The sequence below is a fragment of the Marmota monax genome, unplaced genomic scaffold, assembly GCF_021218885.2.
Source record: "Marmota monax isolate L192 unplaced genomic scaffold, Marmota_monax_Labrador192_F-V1.1 WCK01_AAM20220418_F8-fsc00041, whole genome shotgun sequence".
Lineage (NCBI taxonomy): Eukaryota > Metazoa > Chordata > Mammalia > Rodentia > Sciuridae > Marmota > Marmota monax.
The window spans coordinates 13,701,064-13,716,722 of NW_026695238.1; the positions used below are offsets into that span (position 1 = coordinate 13,701,064).

A 15,659-nucleotide genomic window follows, 5' to 3' on the forward strand; every position below is an offset into this window, starting at 1 on the left:
GTATTTTATTTAGAGACAGGGTCTCACTGAGTTGCTTAGCACCTTGCTTTTTTCTGAGGCTAGCTTTGAACTCATGATCCTCCTGCCTCAGCCACCTGAGCTGCTGGGATTATAGGCGTGTGTCACCACGTCTGGCTTATTATTATGCTTTTGTTAAGATTCTTTTTTTAACATGGACTCAATATCTTTATTATTTATTTTTATGTGGTGCTGAGGATAACAACACTTGCAAGGCAAGTGCTCTACTGAGCTATAACCCTAGCCCAATTTCATTATTTTAATAAATGTATTTATTTCAGTATACCTACTTCCAGAAGTAATTGAGGCTTGGTTTGCAAGCTCCTAAGGATCTGGAGTTCAGGCTGCCTATTAGCCATCTTCTCTCTTAGTCCCTGACTTCCTAGTGGTCAAGCGTGTGCTATTGTTGAGGAGGGCACTGTTGCAGTGTCCCCTAGAGCTCCAGGAGGCCTGCACCTCTGCCTAGTGCCCTCTGGCCTTGGGTGCCTGGGTGGTGACTGCTGCTGCTGTTTCAGACATGGACTTCTGTGGGGTGTAGCAGCAGCCAGAGTGAGAGGTCAGAACGTAAAAGGAGAATATTGTCATTATTAGAAATAGAAACAGGGGCCTAGGGATATAGCTCAGTTGGTAGAGAGCTTGCCTCGCATGCACGAGGCCTGGGTTCAATCCCCAGCACCACCAAAAAAGAAAAAAGAGAGAAAGAGAGAGAGAGAGAGAGAGAGAAGTAGAAACAGGCTCAGCCTCACTTGTAGCACCTGGATGCCTTCTGCCTGGAAAAGGACCATGTGCTTGGCCCTGCACGTTGGAAGCATATGTGAGCCTCGCGGCTTGAGGCTGACATCTGGGAGGAATACTGTAGCTCCTTAGTATCTAACTAGCAGAACAGTAAGAATCTTCTGCGATGCTCATGCCTAACCAGGTCCTGAGATGATTCAGGATGAGGCCAGCAAGCTAAGGCTTGTGGAGCTTCTTGGCACATCTAGTGCCTCTGGATGGCTTTTGTGCACTGGCAACTACTTTGTCATTGCTCCAGCTCTAGCTGCCTCTGAGACCCTAAATGTATCTTTGGGTCTTTTTTTAAAAAAAAAAAAAATTTATTTAAAAAATAACAAGTTTGGGCTGGGATTATGACACAGTGGTAGAGGACTTGCCTTGCATGTGTGAGGCACTGGATTCGATCCTCAGCACCACATAAAAACAAATAAATAAAATAAATAAATAAAATAAAGGTATTGTGTCCATCTACAACTAAAAAAAAATTTTAAAAAATAATAAGTTTGTCATCTTAACTATTTTTAAGTGTATAGTTTAGTTGTGCTAGGAATTTTATATTGTTGTGAATCAGATTTCCAGAACTTATTCACCTTGCACACCTGAAACTCTGCATCCATTTAAATAATTCCCTCTACCCCATCCTTGCTGGCCACCATTCTATTTTCTGTCTATGAATTTGACTACTTTAGATACCTTATATAAGTACAATCATACAGTATTTATCTTTTTATGTCTGGTTTATTTCACCCAGCATAATGTTCTTAGTTATGAGAACATTCATTCATGTTGTAGTGGGTAACAAGATTTTTTTTCTTTTTTAAGGCTGGATAATTTCCAGTGTATGTATATACCACATTTGTCTATCCATTCCTCCCGGGATAGTCACTTGGGTGCTTTTACTTCTTGGCTTTTGTGACTACTGCTGTGAACATGTGATTACAAATCTTTCTTTAAAACCTTGCTTTCCATTTTCTTGGATATATATCCATGAAATACCCAAGTGAAATTGCTGGATTGTATGAGAGTTCAGTTTTTAATTATTTGAAGAATTGCTGGACTGTTTTACTCAGTGGCTGCTCCACTTTACATTCCTACCAGTAGTGTATGCAAGTCCCCTAACCCCTGCCCATTTTTTTCTACTGGGGATTGAACCCAGGGGTGGTGTACCACTGAGCTACGTCCCCATCCCTTTTTGCCTTTTTTTTTTTTTTAAACAGCCTCCCAAGTAGCTGGGACTACAGACATGTGACATTGCACCTGGCTCTTCCTGTTTTATAAACATACTCACCAACATTTGTTATTTTCTGTTATGTTCATTGGTAATTATCCTAGTGTGTTTGAAGTGTAATGCTTTTTTTTTTTTTTTTGGCACCAGGAATTGAATTTGGGAGCACTCACCCACTGAGCCACATCCCCATCCCTTTTTTTATATTTTATTTAGAGACAGGGTCTCCCTGAGTTGCTAAGCACCTTGCTTTTGCTGAGGCAGGCTTTGAACTCTTGATCCTCCTGTCTCAGCCTCCCAACTCGCTGGGACTACAGTCTTGCGCTGCTGCACTCGGCTGAAGTGTAATATCTTGAGATTCTGATTTACATTTCTCTGATGTCTTCAGGTCCATTTTTATGTAACTTGAAAGACATTGAATTTTTCTTTTCTTTTTTTGGCATACGGGGGATTGAATTCAGGGGTACCTGGCCACTGAGCCACATCTCCAGCCTATTTTGTATTTAGAGACAGAGTCTCACTCGCTGTTGCTGAGGCTGGCTTTGAACTCGCAATTCTTCTGTCTCAGCCTGTTGAGCCACTGTGATTACAGGCATGTGCCACCATACCTGGCTATGACCTTGAAATTTTTTGATTGTCACAGAGTATCTTTTCTGCTCCTCCAGTTAGTAATTGTGCCCCACTGAAGTAGATCCACAAATAAAAATACACAGAGCAGTTAAACAAAATATGTTGTCAGGGACCTTCAAAAACAAATGGCGTTTCCCTGGGCACAGTGCTTTAAGAAGTATGTGTTGATGACTTATTAGTGGTGCTCGGTGGTATGCACATTTTCTCATCTTGTTGATTCTGGCTCTGATTGTGGTTTACAGAAGATCATTAATAGTTTGTGATCTTGTACTTACAGTGGATTGCTTTACACATAAGGATATTTTAAATGCAAGGACTATTTCTAGGTATAAAATCTGAATCATAAATTGGAGTGGATGGTAATTATCCTAGTGTGTTTGAAGTATTACACTTTAAACACACTAGGATAATTACCAATGAACATAACAGAAAATAACAAATTGGAATGGATATCTAAGCCTTGTGGTTTTAGGACTAAAAATGGAGTTTAGAACAAAGTGTAGATGAGCCATTTGACATGTGGGCTCTGGTAAGCCATGTTAAGAAAATGTCATGGCCAGGCACAGTGGCACTTGCCTGTAATCCCAGCAGTTTGGGAGGTTGAGGCAGGAGGATCACGAGTGTAAAGCCAGAGTCAGCAGTGGTGAGGCCAGAAGCAACTCAGTGAGACACTATTTTTAAATAAAATACAAAATAGGGGTGGGTATGTGGCTCAGTGGTCAGGTGCCCCTGAGTTCAGTCCCTAGTACCTCTCCCCCCAGAAAAAGGGAAGAAAGAAAAGAAAATACCATGGTTCTGGGCCTTCAAATTCCATGGGAGTCTGTGCTCTCCTCATTCACATAGAGAGCTCTTGGTCTGCAATGCTCAGGGTAAAGGCCTCCCCTGGAATGGCTCATAGGGTTTGCTTGGGAGCACGTCAGAGATGAACTTGGTGCTGAGCCAGGCCCAGCAGCACTGCCTCTGGGAAGATCCACTTTGCCATTATATCATTCATTCACAAGAGTATGGAGCCTTCTTCCCTGGGACCCCCAGTGTCTCCCAAGAGGGGCTGTGCTCGGCTGTGTGCTTTGTCCTGGAAGCCCCCACCCAGAGTTGTTGTAAGCTGCCCTTGACCTGTTTCAAGGCTGAGCAACAGAAAGAGGCTGGCTTGGAGGAGGTAGAAGTTCATTGGAGTCTCATTTGGGAAAGTTCTGAGTTTATGTTCAATGTATGCAGATACTTCCTGCAGTAATTCAGGTTTCTGAAACAGTAGTTCTCCATCACATGACATGGTGATAGTTTTTGTAAAAGTCACATTTGAAGAATCCTTATTAGTGAATGTCCTTGACCTAAGTAAGTATAACCAGACACCGTGACCTTGTTCGCTGTACATTTCCATTTTATAATGTTAATAAACTTGATCATAAATAGAACAAGTAATCTAAAAATGATAATTATATAGGAAAATCATATCTAAAACCATTTTTGAAAGTATAAAAAGAATAATGGCCAAATAATGGGCAGTCTCTTGGGGTTTTGTATTTCTACTTCCTGCTTCCGAAGAGGGGTGTGTGGGGTGTCTGTAGTATTAGCTGGGCTATGAGGGGTTTGAGTGTTGGAAGAACAAGTGTCCTTCATAATTCTTGATGTCCTCTCTGCAGAAGGATCTCGTGGCTGCCTTTGATGGTGGAGACCAGAAGGTGTTCTTCGATTTGTGGGAGGAGCATGTTCCCAGCTCCGTCCGAGATGGTGATTCCCTTGCTCAGAAGCTGGAATTCTATCTTCACATTCATTTTGCCATTTATCTTCTGAAGTACTCTGTAGGGAGGCCGGTGGGTTGGCTGTGGTTGGTGGGTGGGCAGGGGTGGGTGGAGGTTGGGGGGGTTGTCAGCTCTTCCATGTTCTTGGTTCTGTCCTCTTTCATCATTCTGCTCAAAAGGTGCAGCATCTTGTGTCTTGAGAAGTTATTTTCCACCTCATTCCCAGCACTTTATTTTCTAATTTATATGGAGATTTAATAATTTCTGTAATCAAATTTTTATCTAAATACTTCAAGTTTTTGAAAAACTCATCAAAATAGCTTAGTGTATATATGCAGACTTCTAAAAGAACACATCTTTGGGCCACATATTAGGAAATAAATTTAAACGCAAGTAGTAGGGGAATAGTTTGCCTATTTATAGAGTACATGGGAATGACAGGTTGAATTTAGCTTCCGTGACCTTTTCCCGGTAGGGTGGAGGGCTGAAGTGTCAAGCCCTGGGGTGGATGAGCCTTGTAGTTCAGAGGAAGTGCTGGAGAGGGAGCAAGCCAGTTGATCTGTGGTCATGCACGTTAACACTGCCCTGGGGACCTGTGTTAACTCAGAACGTCAGGGGCCCCAAAGGAAGGGGCAGTGATGGAGGGAGGGGCATTACGGTACCTTGCAGTACCCTTTCTTGGAGTCTGTTCTTTAAGATATTACTCATGTGGGGAAGGTCATGGGAGACTTTTATTATTTGTTTTTATTTCTATTTTTAAATTTTTCTGTTTTGATGTAAGAAAAAAAAATCAGCGTCATCCATTTTTCAAGATGGGTCGGAAGAGGGCCATGTACAGGTCCAGTGAGGTGTGCCCATGAGAACAGCAGCTAGTGTGTGCACAAGGCCACAGGCTGAGGGCTATAACTTGTGGGGCCCCTGAGGTCACGGAGGGAAACATCAAATCCAGCTCCTCTGTGTGCTCATCAAGGTCCAAGAGAAGAGAGGAACCCTGAGACGGGAACTGAGGAGCACTGGGTTGCATGTGGAGCAGGAAAGTGGGGCAGGATCCGCCCCTAGATGGATAAAGGAGAGGAGTAGTGACAGGGGTACTTCGCCTTCAAGAACCTATGGAGATACCTACTCCCCTTAGAATCATGGGAATGCAGACAGATGTTCATGAATGTCTGTAAAGTGGAAACAGTGGATATGTCTAATAATGGGAGAACTACTCAAAGTAGGAGAGATTCGATGAGATTTTGTCTTTTCACTAAAAAGGATGTTCATGAAGAATTTGGAGGTCATATTAAATTGGTAAAAATGAAGTTAAAAAGCAGTGTCTTGAACTGTTCATACAATTTTCTGGCATTTCTGTTAAAGTTTCACTAGGGGTAAAGTTGAGGTGATGTTAGAATGACTGGAGACAGTGTGCCCACCAGGCCAGATGGGGACAAGGCCAGTGACAAGGAGCCTCAAGAGCAGATGGGTGAACGGGGGACCATTGTGGAGCTAGAAACCTCAAACAAGTTTCTCCCTGCTCTAGGACAAGCAGGAACTGGATGAACGGATTTCTTATTTCAAAAACTACCTGGAGACGAAAGGGGCAGCGTTAAGCCAGACCACCGAGTTCCTTCCTTTCTATGCCCTCCCTTTTGTGCCCAACCCCATGGTACACCCCTCATTCAAAGAGCTCTTCCAGGTAAGTGGCAGCCTTTACATCTGTGGCTTCACTTTGTGTAAGCTTCTGGTTTCTGAATTATACTTTAGAAAACTAAAGTCTGCTATTGTTGTTGTTGTTATTATTATTATTATTATTATTATTGGTACTGGGGATTGAACTCAGGGGCACTTAACCACTGAGCCATATCCCCAGCCCTTTTTTGTATTTTATTCAGAGATAGGGTCTCACTGAGTTGCTCAGGGCCTCGCTAAGTTGCTGAGGCTGGCTCTGAACTTGTGATTCTCCTGCTTCAGCCTTCTAAGCTGCTGAGATTACAGGTGTATAGCACTGCACCTGGCTGCTCTCATTATTATTTTTTGTAACCCTAATTTATTCATCCTCTTTTGGGTGGTTAGTTATATTTGGTGAGTGTTTGATTTAATTTTCACTGTCCTATACTAGCTGTGGCTTGTGTTCTTGTACATACTTATAAAGCTCGTAATAGCAAGAACTAGCAGTGCCCCATAGTACATCAGAAGGAACATGCATACATAAATTGTGTAATGGTCACACAATGGAATACTGTATATCTAGGAGAAAAAACGAACTAACCGCACAATGATATAGCCTTGAGTATGCCATAAACAGAGAGGACATGTTATAGTTTCTCTTTGTAGATAGATCAAAGCAAACAAAGGTAGTTTTTAGGCCAGCATATACCAGTGTTCAGTTTTAACAGAAAGCAAGGATTCTTACCTGCTTGCTTGACAAATTTTTTTAAAGTTTTATTTTTTTAGATGTTATATAGTAAAATTAACCTATTTTTTTAAAAAGGTTTTTTTTTAGTTGTAGTTGGACACAATGCCTTTATTTTATTCATTTATTTTTAAAAAATTTATGATTTTTTTACTTGTAGATGGACACAATACCTTTATTTTATTTTTTATGTGGTTCTGAGGATCGAACCCAGTGTCTTCCACAGGCGAAGTAAGCACTCTGCCACTGAGCTACATCCCCAGTCCTATTCATTTATTTTTATGTGGTATTGAGGACCGAATCCAGACCCTTGCATGTGCTAGGCAAGCGCTCTACCACTGAGCCACAACCTCAGCCCTAAAGTTAACTTTTGGTCATGTGTGTTTTATGAATTTCAACACATGCATTGATTCTATAATGCTACCACCACAATCAGGACACACAGTTTTTTGTTGTTTTTTTTTTTGTACCAGGGATTGATCCCAGGGCCATTTAACCACTGAGCCACATCCCCAGCCCTTTTCATTTTTTATTTTGAGACAGGGTCTCACTAAGCTACTTAGGGCCTTGCTAAGTTGCTATGTCTGGCTTTGAACTTATGATCCTCTTGCTTAACTATCTGAAATTATAGGCACCACTGCACCCAGCTAGCACACAGAACTTCTGCATTAATTATCCCAAAGTACTGCCTTGTGTTGCCCCTTTGTAGTCACCCTTGTCCTCACCCCTAATCCCTGGCAACCACTCTTAAATTACACTGTAAAAGAGCATTGAGGTAATGGGCTTAATGAACTCTTTGGTGCCATAAAATAAGATTTATTTTTGGTTATATTAAGGCCTGTTAACTTGGGCTGACAGAATTTTTTTTTTTATCTTTAATTGATTTTATTTTTTTTAAAATACACAATAGCAGTGGAATGCATTATAATTCTTTTTTTTAATATTTATTTTTTAGTTTTAGGTGGACACAATTTCTTGATTTTGTTTTTATGTGGTGCTGAGAATCGAACCCAGTGCCCCATGCATGCCAGGCGAGCATGCTACCACTTGAGCCACATCCTCAGCCCCCATTACAATACTTATTACACATCTAGAGCACAGTTTTTCATATCTCTGTATATAAAGTATGTTCACACAATCCATGCCTTTATACATATACTTTTGTTTTTTTTACATTACAATTTTTAATACACATATATACCACAAGTTTTCATATTTTATTTGTATATAAAGTATGTTGACACCCGATCAGAAATACTTTATAATAGCCTCTTAGATCATGTTGTATGTAAGGACTGAAGGGAGACTTCGATTATGTTTAAAACTTCACTGCACTGCACAGTCTCCTGGCTCTCATTGTTGCTGCTTTGAAGTTGGCTGTCACCCTAAGTGCTATTCCTGTAGAGGCGATCTATATTTTTTCTCTGACCTTTGGGATGGTATAGTTTCACTTCTTTGTGTCCAGGGATAGATTTCTATTTTCACTTGAGATTTATTGGACTTCCTGGATGTACTGTTTTTGCGTCTTTCAACAACTCTGGAAAATTTTGAGTTCTTATCTCTTCATGTATTACCTCTTCCCCATTGTCTTCGTCTCTCCTCTGAATATCTGATCAGGTTGAATGCACTTCTTTTTTTTGGTGCTGGGGATTGAACCTAGGGTCTTGTCCACATGAGACAGGTAGGTGCTCGATTATGGAGCTACATCTCTTGTACAACATCAGACTATTTATTTTGTCTGCTTTTTTCTTTTTCATTTTTAAAAATCGTGGTCAAATACATATAAAATTTACCGTTTTGACCAATTTTTTTTGGGGGGGGGGGCACCGGGAATTGAACTCAGCAGCACTTGGCACTGAGCCACATCCCAGCCCTATTTTGTATTTTATTTAGAGACAGGGTCTCACTGAGTTGCTTAGCACCTCACTTTTTTTGCTGAGGCTAGCTGAACTCATGATCCTCCTGTCTCAGCCTCCCCAGCTGTTGGGATTACAGGTGTGCACCACTGTGCCCGGCCATTTTAACCATTTTAAAGTGTGTATTTCAGTAGTGTGAAGTAGTGTGATCTACATTTACATTTTTGGGCCTTACTTGTGTTTTATTTGGGGTACTGGGGATTGAACTCAGGGGCACTGAGTTGCTTAGTGCCTTGCTGATTCTGAGGCTGGCTTTGAACTCAGGATTCTCCTGTCTCAGCCTCCCAAGCCCCTGGGATTACAGGCGCGTGCCACCAGGCCTGGAATCTTCCTTGTCTTTTTTCTTCTTTTAATTTTTTTTTTTGTAGTCATAGATGGATAGAATGCCTTTCTTTTATTTGTTTATTTATTTTTAATGTTTATTTCTTAGTTGTACACAATACCTTTATTTTGTTTGTTTGTTTTTATGTGGTACTGGGGATCGAACCCAGGGCCTCGCACGAGCTAGGGGCTCAGCCACTGAGCCACAACCCCAGCCCCTTCCTTGCCTTTTTTTTCCTTTCCTTCCTTGTCTTTTAACAGCATATATTTTCCATTTCTTGATCTCTCTGGCTGTGTTTTGGGCAATTTATTCACATTTATAATTCAGTTCACAAATTTATTCTTCAGCTGTGATTAATCTGTTCTTCTCATTGAATTTGTGATTTCACTTATTAACTCTCTGTGCATGTGTGGCACTGGGGATTGAATGCAGGGGCACTTTATCATGAAGCTACACCCCAGCCTTTTTATGTTTTATTTTGAGACAGGATCTCCCTAAGTTGCTGAGACTGGCCTCAAATTTGTGATCCTCCTGCTGCCTCAGCCTCCTGAGTTGCTGGGAGTACAGGCATGCATGACTATGCCTGGCTACTTTATTAACGTGTTAAGATAGAAGGGTTTTTGTTGTTGTTGTTTTTATTCAGATTTTCTGGGTCATTTTTATACTCTTATTTCTTGCTTTCTTATTTCTTTGACATATTAAACATTTATCTCATATTCTCTGTGAATTTCAATACCAAAAGTCTGTGTAAATTTGGTTCTACTATGTCTATTTCTGCTGCTCTGACAGTGACTTATTTCCCTTTAAAAAAAAAAAAAGTGTTGATGAGTTTATTTTACTTGGAACTGGAAAGAATTTCTTTGAGGCCTGGATGCGATTTGGTTCTTCCAAAGAAGATTTTTATTTGCATCTTCCAGTCACGGGGGGCATACCAACCTAGGACCATTTGAAATCAGATTATTTGCAGGAGTTTTGGGGACAACCCAGGTAGTGTCAGTCTCAGCTCATGGTACGGAGTGTGGTTGTGAAATCTCAAATTAGGCTTTTCCCTCCTTCCACCCAGTGTCAAGGTCAATACTGGTTCTTTCTGTACAATGAGTTTATTATCCATAACATTTTACTTATGCTACAGCCCTTTGGAGTCCCGGGTTTGTTCTGGGGTCTCCTTTAGATTATGTAATATGAGCAGATCTTATGTTTTCCATCTTATGTACTCATGACAACTCTCAGAACTGAAGTTCAAGGTCTTCAACATTCTGCAGTTATCCTTACAGCAAAAACACTGTCTTCGATGTTCCTTAACTCTTGGGGTTCCTGCTTTCACTTCGTTTTGTCCTCTGCAGTTCCTTCCTTGACACTTGGGTGCATTTAAAAACTATGGCCTTTTTTTCAAAGAGTTCTTTTAATTGCTTTTTTATATTATCCCTTCTGCAGTGTTGACAGACAGGAAATTCCTTCATAGGTATTGTAATGAGTTCTATTTGCAAACTCAGTTTAGGATCATCCTTCTGCAGAAATACTTATGAATTTCTGTAATTGATAACTTTAGGAAAAACTTCTGGACACCTATTCTGTGCTAGGGACCACTATATGCTTGATTAGTGAAGATCTGAAGAAGTGGGGAGGAGCCTTGTAGTCTCTGTAAGGGACAGAAAGGAAGCCCCAGGTAAACCAGGGGGTGAGCCCTGGGCCTTCCTCACTCCCATAGTAATGCTGCCGTGACTCATTGTATCAGGGTCCTAAGTAAAGGTTCCCTGTCGTGTGAAGAGTCTGTTTTACAGCCAGACTAATCTACTTCAAAGCCTGCATTCTATAAGGGAAGAAACCGTGAGAGAAAAAGGGTGAGTGGCTTTTTCTAGATCATTCAGCAGAGCCGACCCAGGGCTTCTCCTGGCTCTTTATGCTTATTTTTGGAATTATGGTGGTCAAGTTGCCCATCAGACTTGGGAAATGTTCTTAGAGCTGAAAGCACAGGAAAAATAACAGTTGAGAAAAAAAATGGGGGGTTCATCCCCAGAGAGATTTTACCCCAGTCTTAAGCCTGTCATTAGCAGAGCATCACTGGGGAGGTAACCAATTGGAAATACATTATTTGTTGGTTTTACAAAATGGTAACCAAAACAGAGCAGCCTAACTGGAGCTCTACAGATACTTTGTTTTGTTTTTAAGAAGTCTCAATTCATGTTGAGACACAACAGTCCTCACCGAGGTTCTTTTCCAGATGGTCAAGTGCAGAGAGCCCTGAGCTCTAGATGCCATGTTTGCCCTCCTAAGGATGCCCCAACAGAGAACCAAGGACCCTGTGGCTGAAACCACAGAAATCTATGGTCTTTCAGTTCGGGAGACTGGGCATGGTTAAGGTCGAGGTGTGCGCAGGCTGCCTGCCTTTGGAGGTTCTGGGGGAGCATCCTACCTTTCTTCCTCCAGCTTTGGTTGCTTCTGGGTGGCCCTTGGCTTGAGCCTGCATTGCTGCAGCCTCCGTCTCCATCTTGCATGGTCTACTTCTCTCTTCATGTTTCCTTTGTCTGAATTTCCTTGTTCCTGTAAGGGCACCAGTCACATTGAATTAATTGTCCACCCCATGCCAGTGTGACCTCTCCAAACTGTAATTACATCTGCAGTGGCCCCTTCCCCAAAGACCTCATGAGATACCAGGGATTAGGGCTTCCACACGTCTTCTGGGGGGATACGGTTCAACCCACGACAACACATTATAAACAAAACGATCACATAGTGTCAAAAAATTAACAAATCTTTTCAAAATTTAGGAATACGTGTTCATTTATATTGTATTGTTACTAAATGGCATAGGATAGAGTGATTGGATCCAGAGCTGGAGAGGAGAGAGAGGGAAGGATGGGACAGTCTGAGGGCGACGGCAGGATCCACCAGGCAGGTGGATGTGAGTGTTTTACTGGGAGAGAGTCTTTTTTATGAAATTCTTGGTTTGAGTGGAAGTTATTTTTGTATGAAGTGTATGAAGAGAATTGTTTTGAAAGACTGGTACTTGTCACACTTTTTCTTTTATTATTTTTTCCTTCTTTAATGAGTGTTATTTTCAATACATTATTTTCAAGGAGCATATCATAACTGCTTGACATGATAGGACGTATTTGTTTCAGATAATGACCTCTATTCTTTCTTTATATGAAGGCAAGTTCTATGAAAATGAGTTTCTTTCTTTGGAACCATCAGTAACTTAGCGATAATTGTTTGTGTTATGCCTACCAGCGCCATGCATGCCTAAACCATAATTATTTTTGGTATTCAACCTAATAAGGTCACTTGTCATGCTTGTGTTTAAATCACATGAAATATTCAGATCATGTACTGAATTGTTTTTTCCGTGCTGTGAATTCTTGAGTCTTCTGTAACTGAATTGGTCATATGTCCTAGAACCTGTTTCTACATTCTCACATCTCTGGCAAGATCCCTTGCTTTTGGTTTCTGTAACTAGCAGGGCTCTTAACCAAATGGCCCCAACTTGATGGTACTGCTGGCATTTAGTGGGGTACTATTTTTATTTTTTTTTTTTCTTTGTCTCCAGGACTCTTGGACTCCAGAGTTAAAGTTGAAGCTGGAAAAGTTTCTGGCTTTAATTTTTAAAGCAAACAACACACCAAAGCTTTTGACAATCTACGTATCCTTTTGAAGCAGTGGGAGCCCCTGCAGAATGAGAGCAGCCAGTGGTTGCAGGTGCCTGGTAGATAAGGGTAATGATTGTGAATCTGAGAATATAAATTGTGAACATTTATAAGGTGTACAAAGCATTAATGGGAGGCTGTGCCAAGACCTGTACATACACCCAGAAGTTTGCAGTATTTATAAAAAACAGATACATGTATGTGTGTTTATTTTTGCATCTTTTTATCAAATGAAGAGACCATTTCCTCATATCATTAATAGTCTTCAAAAAACAGGTTCAGTTATCTCAGAAGGTGACTTACCATATGACCTGGCAATTCCACACCAAGATTATGCCCAAGAGAAGTGAAAACATATGTCCACACAGCAACTTGCAACATTCCTAAAAGCCCAATGGGCAGATGACCCAAATGTCTATCAACTGATAAAAGGATAAACAAAATGTGATGTATCCATATGATGAAATAGAAGAGGAAATGAAGTACTAATTCAGGCTACAACATAATGAAAACATTGTGCTAAGTGAATGAAGCCAGGCACAAAAGGCCATATGTTGTATGATTCTGTTTATATGAAAGGTCTAGAAGAGGTGAATCTATGAAAGCAGGAAGTACATTAATGGTGGCAGGGGCTGGGGAGAACAGGGCAAGTGAGCATGACTGCTAGTCAATAAGGGGTTTCTTTTGGGGGATGGTGAAGATGTTATAAAATTGGTACAACAGGGCTGGGGATGTGGCTCAAGCGGTAGCGCGCTCGTCTGGCATGTGTGCAGCCCGGGTTCGATCCTCAGCACCACATACAAAACAAAGATGTTGTGTCCGCCAAATACTAAAAAAAAATAAATATTAAAAATTCTTTCTCTCTCTCACTGTCTCTCACTCCCTCTCTCTCACTCTCTCTAAAAAAAAAAAAAAAAAATTGGTACAACACTTGCCTATCATGTATGGACCCTGGGTTTCACTCCCACACTGCAAAAGAGAAGGGAAAACAAACAAAAAAAACCCCAAAACAAAATTGACTGTAGTGGTGGTTGCATAACTCTGTGAATATACTGTGAACTATTGAAATGTACACCTTATAAATAGGTGAATTATATGGTATGTGAATAGTGCTATTATGAAAAAAATTAAGAAGAATTTAATGAGATCAAAAGAGAAACCCCACATGAATACCTTGTTTTGGTATCCCATCCAGACACGCGGGAGCTGAGGTTTGAACCCAGGCAGTCTGGCTCCATTATACTCACCCCAATCTCAATTTCCTTAGGATAAAGCTTTGGAGTTGAAGTTGCATATTTGCATTTTTAGGACATTTCAGCGGCAGGGGGAAGGTCTTTGGAAGCCGGTAGAAGGCCTTTAGGAGGCTGTGGGAATAGGCAAGGCTCCACCAACACAGTGATCATTGTGATGGAGAGAAGAGGACTGATTGGTTTGGGAGTGAAATCAACCAAGTATTGAGACATCACTAACTATCTTAGCTCCTCACAGAAACACTTAGACCTGGGCTTCGTTGTCCTGAGAATCCTCTTCCTCTTTGGTACTGTCTACCACACGCTCGTTTTCCTGAACTTATTTCTCATCCCAGAAGGAGAATGGACAAAACAACAAAGGTAAATCATCTAGATTAAAATTTTTATAAGAACAGCTCTGCCAATTCAGGTTTTAAGCTGCGAGGTAGGAACAGCGATGGAAAGAGTTTGTAGATTGGTAAATGAGGGCTTTAAATATTTACAAAGTGCTCTGTAATCATCTTTATCTGCAGTGTTGAGGCCTGCTCTCAGGGTGTCTGGTGTTGCCAGCTAGTCTTGTGTAGTGAATAGCAAGGCCTGGGGAAATGGAGGGTCCAGATAGGGTCCCCAAGGGAAATAAATGACTGTAGCAGCTCCGAAGGCAGGACACTATGGGATTATTTTAAGGAATTATTATTATTATTATTATTAGGTGGTGCTAGGGATTGAACCCAGGACCCTGTGCATGGGAGGCAAACATTCTACCAACTGAGCTAAATCCCCAGCCCCTTATGGAATTATTGTAATATTTTAACTTTTATCTTGAACTAGTCAAATGGGGTTTTTTTATTCAGTACCATTCTTATAAATCTTTTCCATTTCTTATATTCAAAGTAGAAATTCCAATCTTAAGTTTGTATGTAAAATGATGTTTTTCCATGGTCAGTAATTTTTACCAGAACATTTTCCAGCGAGGTGAGAAAAACTAGTTAATATGAAATTGGTGGCTTCATTTGGGGCCAGGTTTGTCTTTGATATTACATTTTGAAAAGTGTCTGAATTAGGACCATGTTGGGAAGGGTGTGTGTGGTGCTTCATGCCTTTAGTAAGTATTGATGGCGTGTTCCTCAACTCCCAGCAGGTGGAGTTTTGCTACATGAAAGTTTTGGTCTGTGAAATATCCCGTTTGCCCCTTTCAGAGTAGAGCAATGTCAGAGAATATTGCAGAACGTCCTGCCGTTGTTTTTCTATGCTTCTTTTAGAGAGTTAAACTTTTTTAAAGAAAGAAAATATTAGTAAATTATTTAACTCTGCTTACCAACTTGACAAATGAGTAATACTTTAGGTCTGCCACCTGTGGAGAGTTTCAGTAGTGTCAGATGTGAAAGGCTTCAGTGTTCGTTTTGTCCTTAGTAACCTTGTGTGTGAGTCATCTTTTCATCACTGTAATGAAGTTCTTGAGGCAATTAACTTATAAAGAGAAAATGTTTATTTAACTCACAGTTCTGGAGTTTCCATCCTAAGATTGGGCCGTCTTATTTTTTGGGCCTGTGGTGAGAGACCCTGATGGTAAAGGCATGGAGCAAGGGGTGGAGCTTTCATGAGGAACCAGAAAGCAGAATGAAAAGACGGGGCTGGGCCAGCCACAGTGGTGCACACATGGAATCCCTGTGGCTTGGTAGGCTGAGGCAGGAGGATCACGAGTTCGGAGCTAGCCTCAGCAATTTAGCGAGGCCCTAAGCAACTCAATAGACCTTGTCTCAAAAT

At 41.0% G+C, this 15,659-nt stretch overlaps 1 protein-coding gene across 3 annotated transcripts in view; it reads left to right on the forward strand.

Moving 5' to 3' along the window:
- The window catches only part of Armc9 (armadillo repeat containing 9), a 131,889-nt gene that overhangs the window by 6,643 nt on the left and 109,587 nt on the right, over nt 1–15,659 (forward strand). For all 3 annotated transcript variants that reach the window (XR_006850808.2, XM_046439776.2, XM_046439777.1), the window contains exons 4-7: nt 4,288–4,458; nt 5,909–6,064; nt 12,567–12,659; nt 14,249–14,273. Coding sequence is in view for 2 of the 3 variants with exons in the window: in XM_046439776.2 (XP_046295732.1) it covers nt 4,288–4,458; nt 5,909–6,064; nt 12,567–12,659; nt 14,249–14,273 (445 nt within the window). In the remaining variant the exon portion in view is untranslated. The remainder of the gene's footprint in view (nt 1–4,287; nt 4,459–5,908; nt 6,065–12,566; nt 12,660–14,248; nt 14,274–15,659) is intronic.